The sequence below is a fragment of the Hylobates moloch genome, unplaced genomic scaffold (genome assembly GCF_009828535.3).
Source record: "Hylobates moloch isolate HMO894 unplaced genomic scaffold, HMol_V3 SCAFFOLD_15, whole genome shotgun sequence".
In the NCBI taxonomy this organism is placed as follows: Eukaryota; Metazoa; Chordata; class Mammalia; order Primates; family Hylobatidae; genus Hylobates; species Hylobates moloch.
In genome coordinates, this window is record NW_026652290.1 from 61,315,243 (window position 1) to 61,332,057 (window position 16,815).

General features: G+C 36.8%; 1 protein-coding gene across 2 annotated transcripts in view; it reads left to right on the forward strand.

Moving 5' to 3' along the window:
• The window catches only part of WDPCP (WD repeat containing planar cell polarity effector), a 496,574-nt gene that overhangs the window by 132,797 nt on the left and 346,962 nt on the right, over positions 1–16,815 (forward strand). For both annotated transcript variants that reach the window (XM_032178078.2, XM_032178079.2), the window contains exon 7: positions 16,456–16,570. In XM_032178078.2, coding sequence (XP_032033969.1) covers positions 16,456–16,570 — 115 coding nt within the window. The remainder of the gene's footprint in view (positions 1–16,455; positions 16,571–16,815) is intronic.

Below are 16,815 nucleotides of genomic sequence, written 5' to 3' on the forward strand. Positions count from 1 at the left end.
AGTGTATGTTCTTGAGGGCTATGGAGAAGATCAGTTGGCTGTAAATATGTAGATTTAGCTCTGTGTCTCTAGTCTGTTCCATTGATCTATGTGTCTGTTGTTATATGAATATCATGCTGTTTTGGTTTCTATATCCTTGTAATATGTTTTGAAGTCATGTAGTGTGATGCCTCCAGCTTTGTTCTTTTTGGTCAGGATTGCTTTGGCTATTTGGGTTCTTTTTTGGTTCCATACAAATTTTAGGATTATTTTTTCTATGTCTGTGAAAAGTGGCATTGGTATTATATTCAAACTGTAGATTGCTTTGGGTAGTATGGTCATTTTAACTATGTTAATTTTTTTAATCCATGAGCATGGTGTTTTCTTTTCACTTGTTTGTGTCCTCTTCAATTTCTTTCGTCAGTGTTTTATAGTTTTTCTTGTAGAGATCTTTCACTAAATTGGTTAAATTTATTCCTAAGTATTTTATTTTTTGTAGTTACTGTAAATGAGATTGTCTTCTTGATTTCTTTCTCGGCTAGTTCATTATTGTTGTATACTGATTTTTACATGTATGCTGATCAGTGTACTACTGATTTTTATATGTTGATTTTTGTATCCTGCAACTGAATTTGCTTATCAGTTCTAAGAGTTTTCTAGTGGAGTCTTTTGGTTTTTCTAGATATAAAATCATGTCATCTGCAAAGAGGGACAGTTTGAAATTCTGTTTTCCAATTCGAATGCCTTAATTTTATTTTTTTTCTTGCCTGACTGCTCTGTCTGGGACTTCTAGTACTGTGTCGATTAGGAATGGTGAAAGTGGGCATTCTTGTCTTATTCCAGTTTTTTTTTTTTTTTTTTTTGAGACGGAGTCTCACACTGTCACCAGGCTGGAGTGTGGTGGTGTGATCTCGGCTTACTGCAACCTTGGCCTCCTGGGTTCAAGCAATTCTCCTGCCTCAGCCTCCCAAGCAGCTGGGACTACAGGTGCACACCACCACACCCAGCTAATTTTTGTATTTTTAGTAGAGATGGGGTTTCACCATGTTGGCCAAGATGGTCTTGATCTCTTGACCTCATGATCTGCCTGCCTTGGCCTCCCAAAGTGCCGGGTTACAGGTGTGAACCACCGTATTCCAGTTTTTAGAGTAAAAGCTTTCAACCTTTCCTTATTCAGTATGATGGATGGTCTTTCTATGCCTAGTTTGTTGAGAGTTTTTATCATGAAGGAGTGTTGAATTTTATTACATGCATTTTCTGCATCTTTTGAGATGATCATATAATTTTTGTCTTTCATTCTGTTGATGTGATGTATCATGTTTATTGATGTGCATGTGTTGGACCATCGTTGCACCCCTGGGTTATATTTTTCTTGATCATGATATATTATCATTTGATGTGCTGTTAGATTTGGTTTGTTAGTATTTAGTTGATGATTTTTGCATCTATTTTTATTTAGGGATATTGGCCTGCAGTTTTACTTTTTTGTTGTATCCTTGTCTGGTTTCGGTATCATGGTAATGCTGGACTTATAGAATGAGTTAGGGTGAATTCATTCCTCTTCAATAGTTTGAGGAGGTTTAGTTCTTCTTTATACATGTGGTAGAATTCTGCAGGGAATCCATCTGGTCCTTGGCTTTTCTTTGTAGAGAGACTTTTTATACTGACTCAGTCTTGTTATTGGTATGCTCAGGTTTTCTATTTCTTCCTGATTCAGGGTTGTATGCATTCAGCAATTTATCCATTTCCTCTAGATTTTTTAGTTTGTTAGCATGTAATTGTACCTATTAGTCCCTGATGATATTTTATATTTCTGTGGCATCAGTTGCAATGTTTCCTTTTTCACTTATGATTTTATTTGGGTCTTCTCTTTTGTTCTTGGTTATTGTAGCAAGTAGTTTATCAATTTTGTTTGTCTTTTTGAAGAACCAACTTTTCTTTCTTTTTTTTTTTGAGATAGAGTCTTACTCTGTCACCCAGGCTGGAGTGCAGTGGAGCAACCTCGGCTCACTGCAACCTCCACCTCCCAGGTTTAAGTGATTCTCATGCCTCAGCCTCCCTACTAGCTGGGATTACAGGCATGTGCCACCAAGCTCGGCAAGTTTTTGTATTTGTAGTACAGACAGGGTTTTGCCACGTTGCCCAGGCTGGTCTTAAACTCCTCGCATCAAGTGATTCGCCTGCCTCAGCCTCCCAAAGTGCTGGGATTACAAGAGTGAGCCACCATGCCTGGCCTGGAGAACCAACTTTTCATTTCATTTATCCTTTATAATTTTTTTTAGTATATTTTGTTTAGTTTTGCTCTGATCTTTATTATTCTTTCTGCTAATTTGGGATTTGATTTGTTCTTGCTTTTCTTGTTCCTTGAGGTCTACCATTAGATTGTTTATTTGAAATCTTTCTGTTTTTTTTTTTTTTTGATGCAGGTGTTTATTGCTACAAGCTTCCCTCTTAGCACTGCTTTCACTGTGTCCCAAAAACACAGCACAGGTTTGGGTATATTGTGTTTCCATTTGCATTTATTTATTTATTATTTATTTATTTTAGACAGAATCTCACTCACTCTGTTGCCCAGGCTGGAGTGCAGTGGCACAATCTTGGCTCACTGCAACCACTGCCTCCCGGGTTCAAGTGATCCTCCCATCTCAGCCTCCCAAGTAGCTGGGATTACAAGCATGCACCACCATGCCTGGCTAATTTTTGTATTTTTAGTAGAGATGAGATGGGGTTTCACCATGTTGGTCAGGCTGGTCTTGAATTCCTGACCTCAAGTGATCTACCTGCCTTGCCCTCCCAAAGTGCTGAGATTACAGCGTGAGCCACCTCGCCTTGCCTCCATTTGCATTTATTTTGATATATTTTTCAATTTCCATCTTAATTTCTTTATTGATCCAATGGTTATTTAGGAGTATGTTATTTAATTTCCATGTATTTGTATGCTCTTTAGTGTTTCTCTTGGTAGTGATTCCTCATTTTATTTCACTGTCTGAGAAGATATGTGATATGATTTCCATTTTTAAAATTTTGTTGAGACTTTTTTTGTGGCCTAACATGTCTAATCCTGGAGACTGTTCCATGTACTGATGAGAAGAATGTGTATTCTGCAGATTTTGGATAAAATGTTCTGTAAATGTCTGTTAGGTGTGGTCTAAAGTCTGGTTTAAGTCCAATATTTCTTTGTTGGTTTTCTGTCTAGATGACCTGGCTAATGCTGAGAGTGAACTGTTGAGGCTTCCTACTATTATTGTGTTGGAGTCTGTCTCTTTCTTTAGATCTGGCAATATTTGCTTTATGAATCTGGGTGCACTAGTGTTGGTTGCATATATATTTAGAATTGTTATATCCTCTTGCTCGATTGATCCCTTTATCATTGTATAATGACCTTTGTTTTTATTTTTATTTTTTTACTGTTTTTGAATTAAAGTCTGTTTTATCTGATATAAATGTAACTACTCCTGGTGTGTTTTGTTTTCCATTTGCATGGAATATCTTTTTCCATCCCTTTACTTTCTGTGTGTGTGTGTGTGTGTGTGTGTGTGTATCTTTATAAGTAAAGTACATTTCTTACAGGCAGAATATTGTTGGATCATGGTTTTTAAAAATCTGTTCAAACAGTCTATATCTTTTTAAGTGGAGAATCTAATCTGTTTACATTCAGGTTTATTGCTGGTATGTGAGGTTTTGTTCCTGTAATATTGTTAATTGTCTTTGGGTTGCTTTGTATAGTCTTTGTTCCTTTGTTTTTTTCCTTACTGACTGTCTTTGTGGATTGCTGTTTTTCTGTGGTGGTACCATTTGAGTCTTTCCTCTTTCTCATTTGTGTGTTTATATTACCAGTGATTTTTATATTTTCATGTGTTTTGATGATGGGAATTATCATTCTTTCACTTCCAGGTTTAGGACTCCCTTGAGCCTTTCTTGTAAGGCAGGTCTAGTAGTGATGAATTGCTTCAGCATTTGCTTGTCTGGGAAAGTATTTCTTTCTCATTTATGAAGGGTAATTTTGATAGTATCTTTGGGTGGTGTTGTTTTTCTTTCAGCAATTTGACTATATTTTTTCATTCTCTCCTGGCCCGTGAGGTTTCTGCTGAGAAGTTTGCTGTTAGTCTGATAGGGACTCTTTTATGACTAGATTATTTTCTGTTGCTGTTTTTAGAATTTTCTCTTCGTTAATGACTTTAGACAGTTTGCCTATAATGTGCTGTGGAGAAGACCTTTTTGCATTGAATCTGATTGGGGTCACTGGATCGCCAGTGTCTGGATGTCTAAATCTCTTGCTAGACTTGGGAAGTTTTCATCTATTATTTTAAGTAAGTTTTTGAACTTTCTCATTGTCTCCACACCTTGAGGAATACTGATAACTCCTGTATTTGGTTGCTTTATGGTATCCTATTTATCAGAGACTTTGCTCATTCTTTATTTTTAAATTTTTTTATTATTATACTTTAAGTTCTGGGGTACATGTGTACAACGTGCAGGTTTGTTACACAGATATACCTGTGCCATGTTGGTTTGCTGCACCCATCAACTCATCATTTACATTAGGTATTTCTCCCAATGCTATCCCTCCCTCAGTCCCCCACCCCGCAACAGGGCTCAGTGTGGGATGTTGCCCACCCTGTGTCCATATGTTCATTGTTCAACTCCCACTTATGAGTGAGAACATGTGGTGTTTGGTTTTCCATTCTTGTGATAGTTCTGAGAATGATGGTTTCCAGCTTCATCCATGTCCCTGGAAAAGACATGAACTCCTCCTTTTTTATGGCTACATAGTATTCCATGGTGTATATGTGCCACATTTTCTTTCTTTTTTTAAATATATATATATTTTTATTATACTTTAAGTTCTAGGGTACATGTGCACAACGTGCAGGTTTGTTACATATGTATACATGTGCCATGTTGGTGTGCTGCACCCATTAACTCGTCATTTACATTAGGTATATCTCCTAATGCTATCCCTCCCCGCTCCCCCCACCCCACAACAGGCCCTGGTGTGTGATGTTCCCTTTCCTGTGTCCAAGTGTTCTCATTGTTCAATTCCCACCTATGAGTGAGAACATGCAGTGTTTGGTTTTTTGTCCTTGCGATAGTTTGCTGAGAATGATGGTTTCCAGCTTCATCCATGTCCCTACAAAGGACATGAACTCATCCTTTTTTATGGCTGCATAGTATTCCATGGTGTATATATGCCACATTTTCTTAATCCAGTCTATCATTGTTGAACATTTGGCTTGGTTCCAAGTCTTTCCTATTGTGAATAGTGCTGCAATAAACATATGTGTGCATGTGTTTTTATAGCAGCATGATTTATATTCCTTTGGGTATATACCCAGTATTGGGATGGCTGGATCAAATGGTATTTCTAGTTCTAGATCCCTGAGGAGTCGCCACACTGTCTTCCACAACGGTTGAACTAGTTTACAGTCCCACCAACAGTGTAAAAGTGTTCCTATTTCTCCACATCCTCTCCAGCACCTGTTGTTTCCTGACTTTTTAATGATCGCCATTCTAACTGGTGTGAGATGGTATCTCATTGTGGTTTTGATTTGCATTTCTCTGATGGCCAGTGATGATGAGCATTTTTTCATGTGTTTTTTGGCTGCATAAATGTCTTCTTTTGAGAAGTGTCTGTTCATGTCCTTCGCCCACTTTTTGATGGGGTTGTTTGTTTTATTCTTGTAAATTTGTTTGAGTTCATTGTAGATTCTGGATATTAGCCCTTTGTCAGATGAGTAGATTGCAAAAATTTTCTCCCATTCTGTTGGTTGCCTGTTCACTCTGATAGTAGTTTCTTTTGCTGTGCAGAAGCTCTTTAGTTTAATTAGATCCCATTTGTCAATTTTGGCTTTTGTTGCCATTGCTTTTGGTGTTTTAGACATGAAGTCCTTGCCCATGCCTATGTCCTGAATGGTATTGCCTAGGTTTTCTTCTAAGGTTTTTATGGTTTCAGGTCTAACATTTAAGTCTTTAATCCATCTTGAATTAATTTTCATATAGGTGTAAGGAAGGGATCTAGTTTCAGCTTTCTACATATGGCTAGCCAGTTTTCCCAGCACCATTTGTTAAATAGGGAATGCTTTTCCCATTTCTTGTTTTTGTCAGGTTTGTCAAAGATCAGTTGGCTGTAGATAGGCGGCATTATTTCTGAGGGCTCTGTTCTGTTGCATTGGTCTATATCTCTGTTTTGGTACCAGTACCATGCTGTTTTGGTTGCTGTAGCCTTGTAGTGTAGTTTGAAGTCAGGTAGCATGATGCCTCCAGCTTTGTTCTTATGGTTTAAGATGGATTTGGCAATGCAGGCTCTTTTTTGGTTCCATATGAACTTTAAAGTAGTTTTTTCCAATCCTTGAAGAAAGTCAATGGTAGCTTGATGGGGATGGCATTGAATCTATAAATTACCTTGGCAGTGTGGCCACTTTCACAATATTGATTCTTCCTACTCATGAGCATGGAACGTTCTTCCATTTGTTTGTATCCTCTTTTATTTCATTGAGCAGTGGTTTGTAGTTCTCCTTGAAGAGGTCCTTCACGTCCCTTGTAAGTTGGATTCCTAGGTATTTTATTCTCTTTGAAGCAATTGTGAATGGGAGTTCACTCATGATTTGGCTCTCTGTTTGTCTGTTATAGGTGTGTAAGAATGCTTGTGATTTTTGCACATTGATTTTGTATCCTGAGACTTTGCTGAAGTTGCTTATCAGCTTAAGGAAATTTTAGGCTGAGACGATGGGGTTTTCTAGATATACAATCATGTCATCTGCAAACAGGGACAATTTGACTTCCTCTTTTCCTAATTGAATACCCTTTATTTCCTTCTCCTGCCTGACTGCCCTGGCCAGAACTTCCAACACTATGTTGAATAGGATTGGTGAGAGAGGGCATCCCTGTCTTGTGCCCATTTTCAAAGGGAATGCTTCCAGTTTTTGCCCATTCAGTATGATATTGGCTGTGGGTTTGTCATAGATAGCTCTTATTACTTTGAGATACGTCCCATCAATACCTAATTTATTGAGAGTTTTTAGCATGAAGTGTTGTTGAATTTTGTCAAAGGCCTTTTCTGCATCTATTGAGATAATCATATGGTTTTTGTCTTTGGTTCAGTTTATATGCTGGATTACGTTTATTGATTTGCATATGTTGAACCAGCCTTGCATCCCAGGGATGAAGCCCACTTGATCATGGTGGATAAGCTTTTTGATGTGCTGCTGGATTCGGTTAGCCAGTATTTTATTGAGGATTTTTGCATCGATGTTCGTCAGGGATATTGGTCTAAAATTCTGTTTTTTGTTGTGTCTCTGCCAGGCTTTGGTATCAGGATGATGCTGGCCTCATAAAATGAGTTAGGGAGGATTCCCTCTTTTTCTATTGATTGGAATAGTTTCTGAAGGAATGGTACCAGCTCCTCCTTGTATCTCTGGTAGAATTCGGCTGTGAATCCGTGTGGTCCTGGACTGTTTTTGGTTGGCAAGCTATTAATTATTGCCTCAATTTCAATTTTGACCGGTATCTCCCCATTTCCCCTACCCCTAGCATGGCAACTACTGTCATACTCTCTAGTGCTATGAGTTTTACTTTTTTAGATTCCACATATAAGTGAGATCATGCAGTATTTGTCTTTCTGTGCCTAGCTTATTTCCCTTAGCATAATGTCCCACAGGTTCATCCATGTTGTCACAAATGACAGAATTTCCCTTTTTAAAGGCTGAATAGTATTCCATTGAGTATATATACAACATTTGCTTTCAGTGATCATTTTTATTCTCAAAGATTTTGGGGTTTCATATTTCTAACTAGACAAAACATAATGGTAACAATTTAACAAACTCACCCTAAGAGATTTCTGCTGTGCTTAAACTCACCATAATACTCTATGCTGATAAATTAGGAAGCATATCTCATTGCATATTAAAGATGTGTGTGTGTGTGTGTGTGTGTGTGTGTGTGTTTAAATTAACTCAGGTAGCATGGTTCTAAGTCTTTGAGAGGGGCCTATTATATGAAAAGTTGCCAAGCTTACTTTTTTGAAACATTATTCAAAGATTATTATTTCATGGACTCTGCTTTGAGAAATGGTCTTTTTTCATTTTTCTTTTTTCATTTACGCTACATTAGTATGGATTATGGAGGAGAACTGGAAGTTGTAAAGGGCAACCATTGAGTGTGGTCCTAGTAAAAGAGAATGGACAAGGAAGTATATTAAAAGTGGTAGATCTGAGATAAATGGAACAAAGAGTATCAGCAGAATTTACTGATGAATTCGAAGTTTGTTAGCTAAAGGTAAGAGATTAAAAAGGGCGATCTCATACCAAATGAACTGAAAAGAGAGTTAGTGGAGATCTTTATTCCCTCTTTTAATGTTTCTAAATTTAAAATAATAAAATGATTTCTGGTAATCATAAAATGGCATAGTATACAAATAGATATATAGTAAAAACTATATACCTACCCCAAACTCATTCCCTTCTCTAGTAGTAACTGTGTTCAGCAATTTGGCTTATATCTTTTTTCAAACACTCATCTGTGTATGTGTATGTATACACATATTTAAAAATAATGGAATCACTCTATACATATTTTTCTCTTTCTTTACATAACAATATATGACACATCTGTCAATGATCTATATCTATCTCCCTATTTTTACTAGATACATAGTAATCCATAATTTGGATATACCCTACTTTACAATTATTAATGGCAATCTTTTTAGTAAATATGGAAATTGGACATAGATGAGTAATCAAGGCAATGTAATAAGAACAAAATGGTCTTAAAATTTTTTAATAAGTTGAATAGCAGAGATGAGGGACTCATTTCAGTTTATTTGATCCTTTTAGTGAGGATCAAATAACTGCATTTTCAGTATTCTGACTTTTGAGAAACACATTTCTAGCATCTCTTTAAAACCATAAAATAAGAAATATATTTGTGGTCAGATATTTTAAGCATTTCCTTGTTTTGAAAATTTTTATAGAAAAATACTGAATAACACACAAAAGTTTTAAAAAATCATCCCTAATATCAATTTTTAAAAATTTTATAAGGCAAGAAGTTGAAGTTTGTGCCCTCTGGGTTCCAATTTTATCTGTGAGATGCCTGCTATCAACAGCTTTGGTTTTATTTTTCAGATATTTTCTTGTGTTTCTACAATTTCTTTATGCGTATATATACCCATACTACTCTTGTTTTTTTCCTAGTAAAACGGAATGATGCTACTTTTGTAGGTCTGTAACTTTTAAAAATGCCTCCCCCCCACCTTCAACAAGGTATCATGCAGTTGGGAAAAAAATTTCTGATTAATTAAACTTACCCATCTTTTATGTTATCTCCATTTATTTTCTTGAACTAACAACATTAACAATAGCCAAATTCAGAAGTGACTGATTTATTAACTGGAATGGCAATTTATTAATTTACTATGTGAGATATATTTGGCATCATAGACATTGCTCATTTCCTAGGGGCATAACCTCATGGATGAGTTATTCAAGAGACTGAAGTATAGATAAGAAGGCTGATTGGTGAGCAGAGAATGAGAACAAAGGCAAGGAGGTGTTCTAACAAGATATTTCTTTCAAGCTAAGGTAGCTCGATTACTTACCGTGGGCACTTTCAATCTTGAAAAGTAGCATTAGTCATCAAAGTGATAGCCCTGAACATGGTTAGAGACACACAGGGTGGGTTTCCTGTGGACTGCTGATCTGGACTGTGCACTGCCCACCACTCCATTTGAGATATCTGACCAGGCTGTCGTACATGAGAGAGGATAGCTTATCACATTACCCTTTCTTTATGTGAGAAAAGGATTGATTAAAATTTGAGAAGTTTGCAAATCTGCCTAATGAGGACATGGAAAACATCTTTGCCTCCACAGCAACTCATTTACAAGCACTCTTTTAAAGAGAGGCTCTGTGAAGATGGCTAATATATAAAGGTGGTGACAGCTGCAGTGTCTCCAGACGTTGCCAGATGTCATGTCTCCTGGTGGCCAAAATCATCCCCAGTTGAGAACACATGCACAGTTCTCAATAGGGTTTACCTCCTATGAGAATGTAATGCTGCAGCTGATCTGACAGGGGGTACAGCTCAGGAGCTAATGCTTGCCCACTCACCGCTTACTTCCCGCTGTGTGGCCCGGTTCCTATCAGGCCACAAATGGGTACTGGTCAGTGGCTTGGGCGCTGGGGACCGCTGGTTTAGAGGGAGACTGGTTTGAGTGAAGTAAAGAGATGGAGAGAGAAAAATCATATGGGATATTGCATGGAAGTCAACTGAGAAGTGAGAGTTAAGGATATTAGTTCCTAAACAGTGGTGAAGGAGTATTTAGGATTTGTCATTAATAGACCTGTCTTGGTCTCTACTTTCCCACTAATTATGAGACCTTTGATTAATTGCTTTACCTTTCTGATTGGGAATTAGTATGAGCATGAGATTAACCTTATTACTATTGTTTTTAAAACTTGCATACTTATTTTGTATCAGTTATACTGGCATTTTACATGCATTATGGTGCATATAAAAGTCTTCTGTAAATTATAAAATATTATACAAAAAAAGTGTTATCTGATTTGCCTTTCTCTTTACTTCTCACCACTGCTTTTAACTCTTTAGATCTTTAAAACTACTGACAAATACAAAATCGGACCTTGTTTTATTTTGAGATGCCTCCCTTTACCACCTTGCCTGCTCTTTTTTATTTTCTGAGCTACCAGAAACCTCCCTCCAACCCCTTGCAGTGGAATAGGACACTATCTTGGTGCTCTTTTTCTTTTTTGTCCTACCAAATTTGACCATGTTTATAAATACTTTCTAGGAATGATCACTTTTCTTTTAAGCAAATATAATTAGCAGGATTTTAAAGTTACATTAAGGATTGAAATATGGCATCATTTGTTTTATAATGAGAATAAGTGAGAAAATTAGGTTTATTAAATTGAAATAGACTTTGCAGGCAGATTTCTAGGTACGTATGTATTCCATATATTGAATAACACTGTACAAATCTTTGGGAAATCCCACTGGGAGACCCCAGTGAGGAACCTCACTTCTCTATCCAGAAAAATACCTGTTTATTTCTTGTTCTTTTGTTTTTTCTCCTTAAGTCAATTCTCTGTAGTAAATAAACTAATTTTTTTTAATCCTTAACTATATTCACTTTTGTCTCCTGACTTGTAGGAGGCACTCACATGTTTTTTTTTTTTTAACCTACTGAATGAACAAAACTCAGATGTTATTTATGTTTTGTTTCAATTAATGATGTCATCTGATAAAATTTTCTCATTCTCCTCAAAGTACCATTTCACTTCCAATTTAATCCTCAATCTAAGTACTGTAGACTTGAAGTTTAAGAGAAGCTAATTTGAAGAGCCATCTGGGGATTGTGAAAATCATTTCTGAGTTTCTTAAAGAGAAAGCTTACCTTTCCAGTATGAGCTTATTTGAAGAAAATGAAAAGGAGCAAATGAGAAAGGCAACATAAAGAGACATGGTCAGAGCAGGAATAATAAGGAAGGTACTTTTTGTCTGGAGGGGTGTCAAAGAAAAAGAAGAGTTTCGGTTTCTATTTGCCTCAGTTATCTCCTGCACAACATTTAAACAACATTCAAATTGGGACAGTGTTGGGAGATCCCACTGGCCTTCTCGTTGGTTCATCCTGAGGGACTTTTCAGTTCAGATCTGCTTCAGAGATGCCTCCCTTTACCACCTTGCCTGCTCTTTTTTATTTTCTGAGCTACCAGAATCCTCCCTCCAACCCCTTGCAATGGAATAGGACACTGTCTTGGTGCTCTTTTTCCTTTTTGTCCTACCAAATCTTGCATAGAACCTTTCCGTTTTGGAGGTCTTAAGGACTAACCACTTTGGGGAAACAGGCAGAGATGAGAATAGCACTTTCCTGTCTGGGCTGGAATATTCTTTCTTTGACTATATTTTTCTAACTCTAGTTATCTCCTTTACAATATTCAGGAGTATCTTTGGCACCAGTACTTGGCAACTCTATGCTTCCCCATAGGCTGTTTTATAAAAATGCGTTAATTAGCTTATTAATTGATTTATACCTTCTTATTCCAAAATCTGGTGTCAAGGATGCCTCTAGTCCATAGGACATTTGGAAATATGAAATGGTGGATATACTTGATCTTTCAAGTATCCAAACTCAGGTTCAATAAGAGGGTTAAACTGATCTTTTGGGTCAGAATGTCGCAGAGCTCAGACCTTAGATCTCTTTCTGTCTTTCCACTCATTTTTGAAAGGAGAGCATGTCCAGTACCATGGCTTTAAATACTACCTTTGTATTGTTGATGACTCCCAGATATACATCTGTAGTCCCCCATGAAGTTCAGACTCATTTCTGATTATGTACTAGACCTCTCCACTGGTATGTCCATAAATACTTTAAACTTAACGTGTCAAAATCAAACTCTTGTTTCTCCATAATCTAAATTTGCTTTTCTTCTGGCATTCCCAATCACAGTAAACTGTTGCTCAGGCCAAAAATCTTTGAGTCTTTCTCTCATATGCCACATTCAATTTTTCAGCAAGTGCTAGTAGATACTTTTTAAAATATATTTCAAGTCTGCCCACTTATCATTTCCTTCAGCATTACCATTCTAGTCCCAAGCCATCATCTCTCACCTCAACCACTGCAATAGGCTCGTGATGGTCTCCTTGCTTCACTCTTGCCCTGTCCCCCTGCTTTAAAACATAAGTTATATTATACTTCTGTGCTGCTTAAAACTCAGTGACTTCTCATCAACAAGGTCTAACCTAGCCTGGCCCTTGACTGCCTCTCTGACTTCATCCTCTATGAATATCCCTTTCACTCACTCCCCTCCAGCCACACTGGCCTAGCTTTCTTCAATCAGCCTAGGCACATTCCCACCTCAGAGTTTTTGCATTAGCTCTTCTCTCTGTCTCGAACCCCTTTTCTCCAGATATTTATGTGGCTTGTTCTTTTACTTCATTTGAGTCTATATTCAAATGTTATTTCCTCAGAAAGGCTTATTTCTTTATTAGCCATCTTGCTTAAAGTAGCACCCTCCTAAATTTGCTCTATAGTTCTTATTGCTATTGTACATTATATTAAAACTGTTTGTTTTATTATCTGTGTCCACACTTGAATGCAGGCTCCATGAGGCCAGGGAGGGCAAGGGCATTGTCTGTTTTGTTCATTGCTGAATTCTCAGCACTTGGAACAGTGCCTGGCTCATATGATATACTAAATATATATATTTTGGGGTAAATGAGTGAATTTGTGAAAAAGTGGCTGTACCTATTCTTTGAGAAGGATTCTGAAGGAATGTCCAACCTCACTTGGCAGGATCCATAGTCTCCAAATCACTGCTCCTGCCTCCTTGCATAGATCAGTTATCTAACCAGTGTATGCATGCTTTTGGCTCCATGGCGCTCACCCCTCTGAATCTTTTCTGGCATCAGTTCCCTCATTTACTTACTCTCACAGGCTGTACTTTCCTTTTTCATTTCATAAAAGTGGGTTTTTAAAAGAATTTTGTAACAAACGCTTATACATAGAAAAAGCAGTTTTTGTTAGGGTACGAGAGTTATTTCATGAGAGCAGTGGCGAGAACAGAAAACAAGGTAAAAGAAATTAGACACTTGGAAAAATTAAATTCCAGAGTTCTGAAGGAACTTGCAAATATTTTGGAGATAATATCCTTGTGAAATCATAGCAAATGGGAAAGGCAACAAAAGATTGCATTTTTTACTAATTATAACTCACCTGGGTGTCGCACATCTAACATTGAGTCCAACCTGGGTTACAAGGTTTTTAAAAAGACACATGTGCTCAGAGTTGGTTAACAATGTAGTGAGGATATTTGTTTTTTGATATGGATTCAAAGGGGTGAGTGTCATGGAGCCAAGAGCATGCATACATTGGTTAAATAACTAATCTATGCCTGGAGGCAGGAGCAGTGATTTGGAGACTATGGACAGCATCCTACAATTAATGGTTGAATAATAATAATAATTGCAAACACTGTGTGCCAGGCATTATTCTAAATGTTTTTTGTAAAAAAGTTATTTAATCCTCATCCTATGAAGTAGATACTATCATGTTTATTTTCAGGTGAGGAAATGAAGGGACAGAGAGGTTAAATTACACTGTCGGTGTCACACAGCTAGTAAGTAACAAGTAGCCAATATTGATTTTATTCTGATTTCAGAGTCTGTGCTCTTAACCACTGTGTTATTATCCTTGAATATTTGAGGTGGGTGCTACTGAAGAATAATTGGGATGACTGTTGAAGTTGTAGGGAGTCAGTTGTATCCTTAGCCTCAATCTCAAGAGTCACCACCTCCTTCTCAGTCCTTTGAGTCTACCCACTATGTACATCTATAATAGGTCTGGTAAACTGTTAACAGCACTTTATTAGTTATTTGCTTTGATTTCGACCTCTTTCTATTAACCTACTTTATTTAACCTACTTTAAGAATTATATTTGATTTCTTTTTGAGCCCTTAAATTTAATTTAGTGCTTGGCAGATAATGAACATTCAGTTTTTGGTGAATTAAAAAAATGAATGAAGGATCTTTAAATTGATTACAACTGACCCATGGTAGAATAGTTTTCCTGTGAAGTAGTGAGCTCCTGATCACTGGCAATATTCAAGCATGGGCTAGATGCTTGAAGGGATGCTGCAGAAGGAACATCCATGTCATATGAAAATGAAAATTAGACCAAGTTTTTTTTTTTTTTGTAACTGCAAATTATCTGATGTTCCATTGAGTTAGTTGTGATTCTTTCTCCAAACATTTGTTGAGCACCTACTGTATTCCTGGCACTACAAAGATAAATGTGGCCAAGCCAACATCCATAAGGAGCTGGTAGTCAATGAGTAATTAGGAAAAGAAGTGCTTAAGAGTATAGGTGTAAAGCTTTAGTAGATAAAAATAAATAGAAAAGGGTAGATTTTTGAATAAAGGAGGAAGGGGAGAAGTAGATATAAAAGATGTCCCTAAAATTGCCTGTCTGAGAAGAATTTGGGGAGTTAAGATCACATGCTGTGTTGCTATGGGGGGATTCTTCAAAAGGGAAATATCACCATTTGCCATTAAGGTATGTGGTAGGGCTGGGTGTAATTCAGTAGAGATTTATTTGTGAAGCATTTTAAATTTCTTGAAACAAATGTGCCTTCTCTTAGTAGTCTCCAAAACCCATAAAGATGATTAAGTACTCTACCCCCAACTCTCTGCCCCTGTAGAGGTATTAACGCAAAATGGAATAATCTGTTAAGTCAAATAAAGGTAAGCTTTCTGGTGACTAGGACAAGAGTTCTAACAGTAAATGCAAAGCGACTCTTCAGTTTCTTTTCTGAATCATGTGCCTGGAATCTGTTAGGCAGTGAGGAATGGTGGTCTGTCTTTATATTACCCTGGTCCCTCATGCTGCTTATCTTTCACACATGTCCAAATATGTCTCAACACAGAATCATCCTCTCTAGCTGGGACATGATGCCTAGGTGGGTGGGGGATTCCCCTGTTTTGTTTAAAATCAAAGTTGTCTTTGAATTTGGCTAGCATGTTTGTGATTAGTTTACTGACAATTGGTTTTTTTTCTTCTTATACCATATGTTATTCCATGATTCATCAGCTTTGAGTCTGTTGCCTTGAAGGTGAAACAATTTCTTCCAATGTTGATATTTCATAATCTCATAGATAACAAGCATACGCATATGCATAGTCCTTTCAGAAGTTTTAAACATTTGGAGATGAATGAATTATGCTGCCACAAATGGAAAGGAGCAGTATAAAATTATAATGGTGATATCCAATCATCTTTTATTGAGTGGTTTTGTGAACACTGATATTGATAAAGCCTGGATGCTCTACTATATTCCTTTATCTCTCCTTGTGAAATTGTTTCTGATACGTGTTATTTGTTTATGATTTTAAAAATTTAACATTTTACTTAATTGCCTTGATTTATGTGTATTTTCAAATTGTAGACTGACAAGATCTTTATTTTTAGAAGTCAGTAGTGTTTAACTTCCAAATAAATGCATAACATTAGCTGTTTATATTGTAATAGTGGCATCTCTTCTATATTTAATGTGTAGCAATGACTATTCAAACCTCAAGAAATGTTTTAGTTTATAATAGTAATTTTTCAAAACAATAGAATACATTACATTTTCTGAATCCAAAACAACGCAGTTATTTCTGCATGTGTGCTTTCTAAGTATTTAGAAGATTAGATTTCTAATAAACATGGCCTAAATTAGGTTTCTGCATGTAGCTTTAATCAATGCATTTATTGCGTTGCATCCTTTAGCCACCTTTCTCTTTTCACTCACAATGTCAGTAATTGTTTTTCAGTGAAGAAAATTCTTTATAATTTCATAGTGTAGGTGCATGTGTAAAATATCTGTATAAGTTGTATATTTGGAGAGAGGTTTTTTAAAGATTCTAAATCACAGCATGTCTTCCTCTCCCTCTCCCCCCTTACCTGGTTTTAGCTCCTCTTTGGTTCAGGTGTGCTGGTGTCTCTAAGCCTTTCTGGGCCGCAGCTGGAGAAAGTGATGATTGACAGAAGCCTGGTGGGGAAGCTCATCTCAGACACCATCAGTGATGGTAATTAGCCCCATGTGCAAATCAATTGCCTACATTAACAGTGGGGCAGGAGAAATAGTGTGTCAACAGGTAGACTAATTATTACCACTGGGGACTTGCAAACACAACAAGTAATTGCTTGTAATAGCGTACTTACACCCCCTGGGACCAATACAAGTTTCTACTAATATTTAATATCAAAGTTTTTTTCTTCTTGTCAAGTGTTAAGCTTATATTCTGAGTTGTTTTTTACTTTTTCCTTAAAA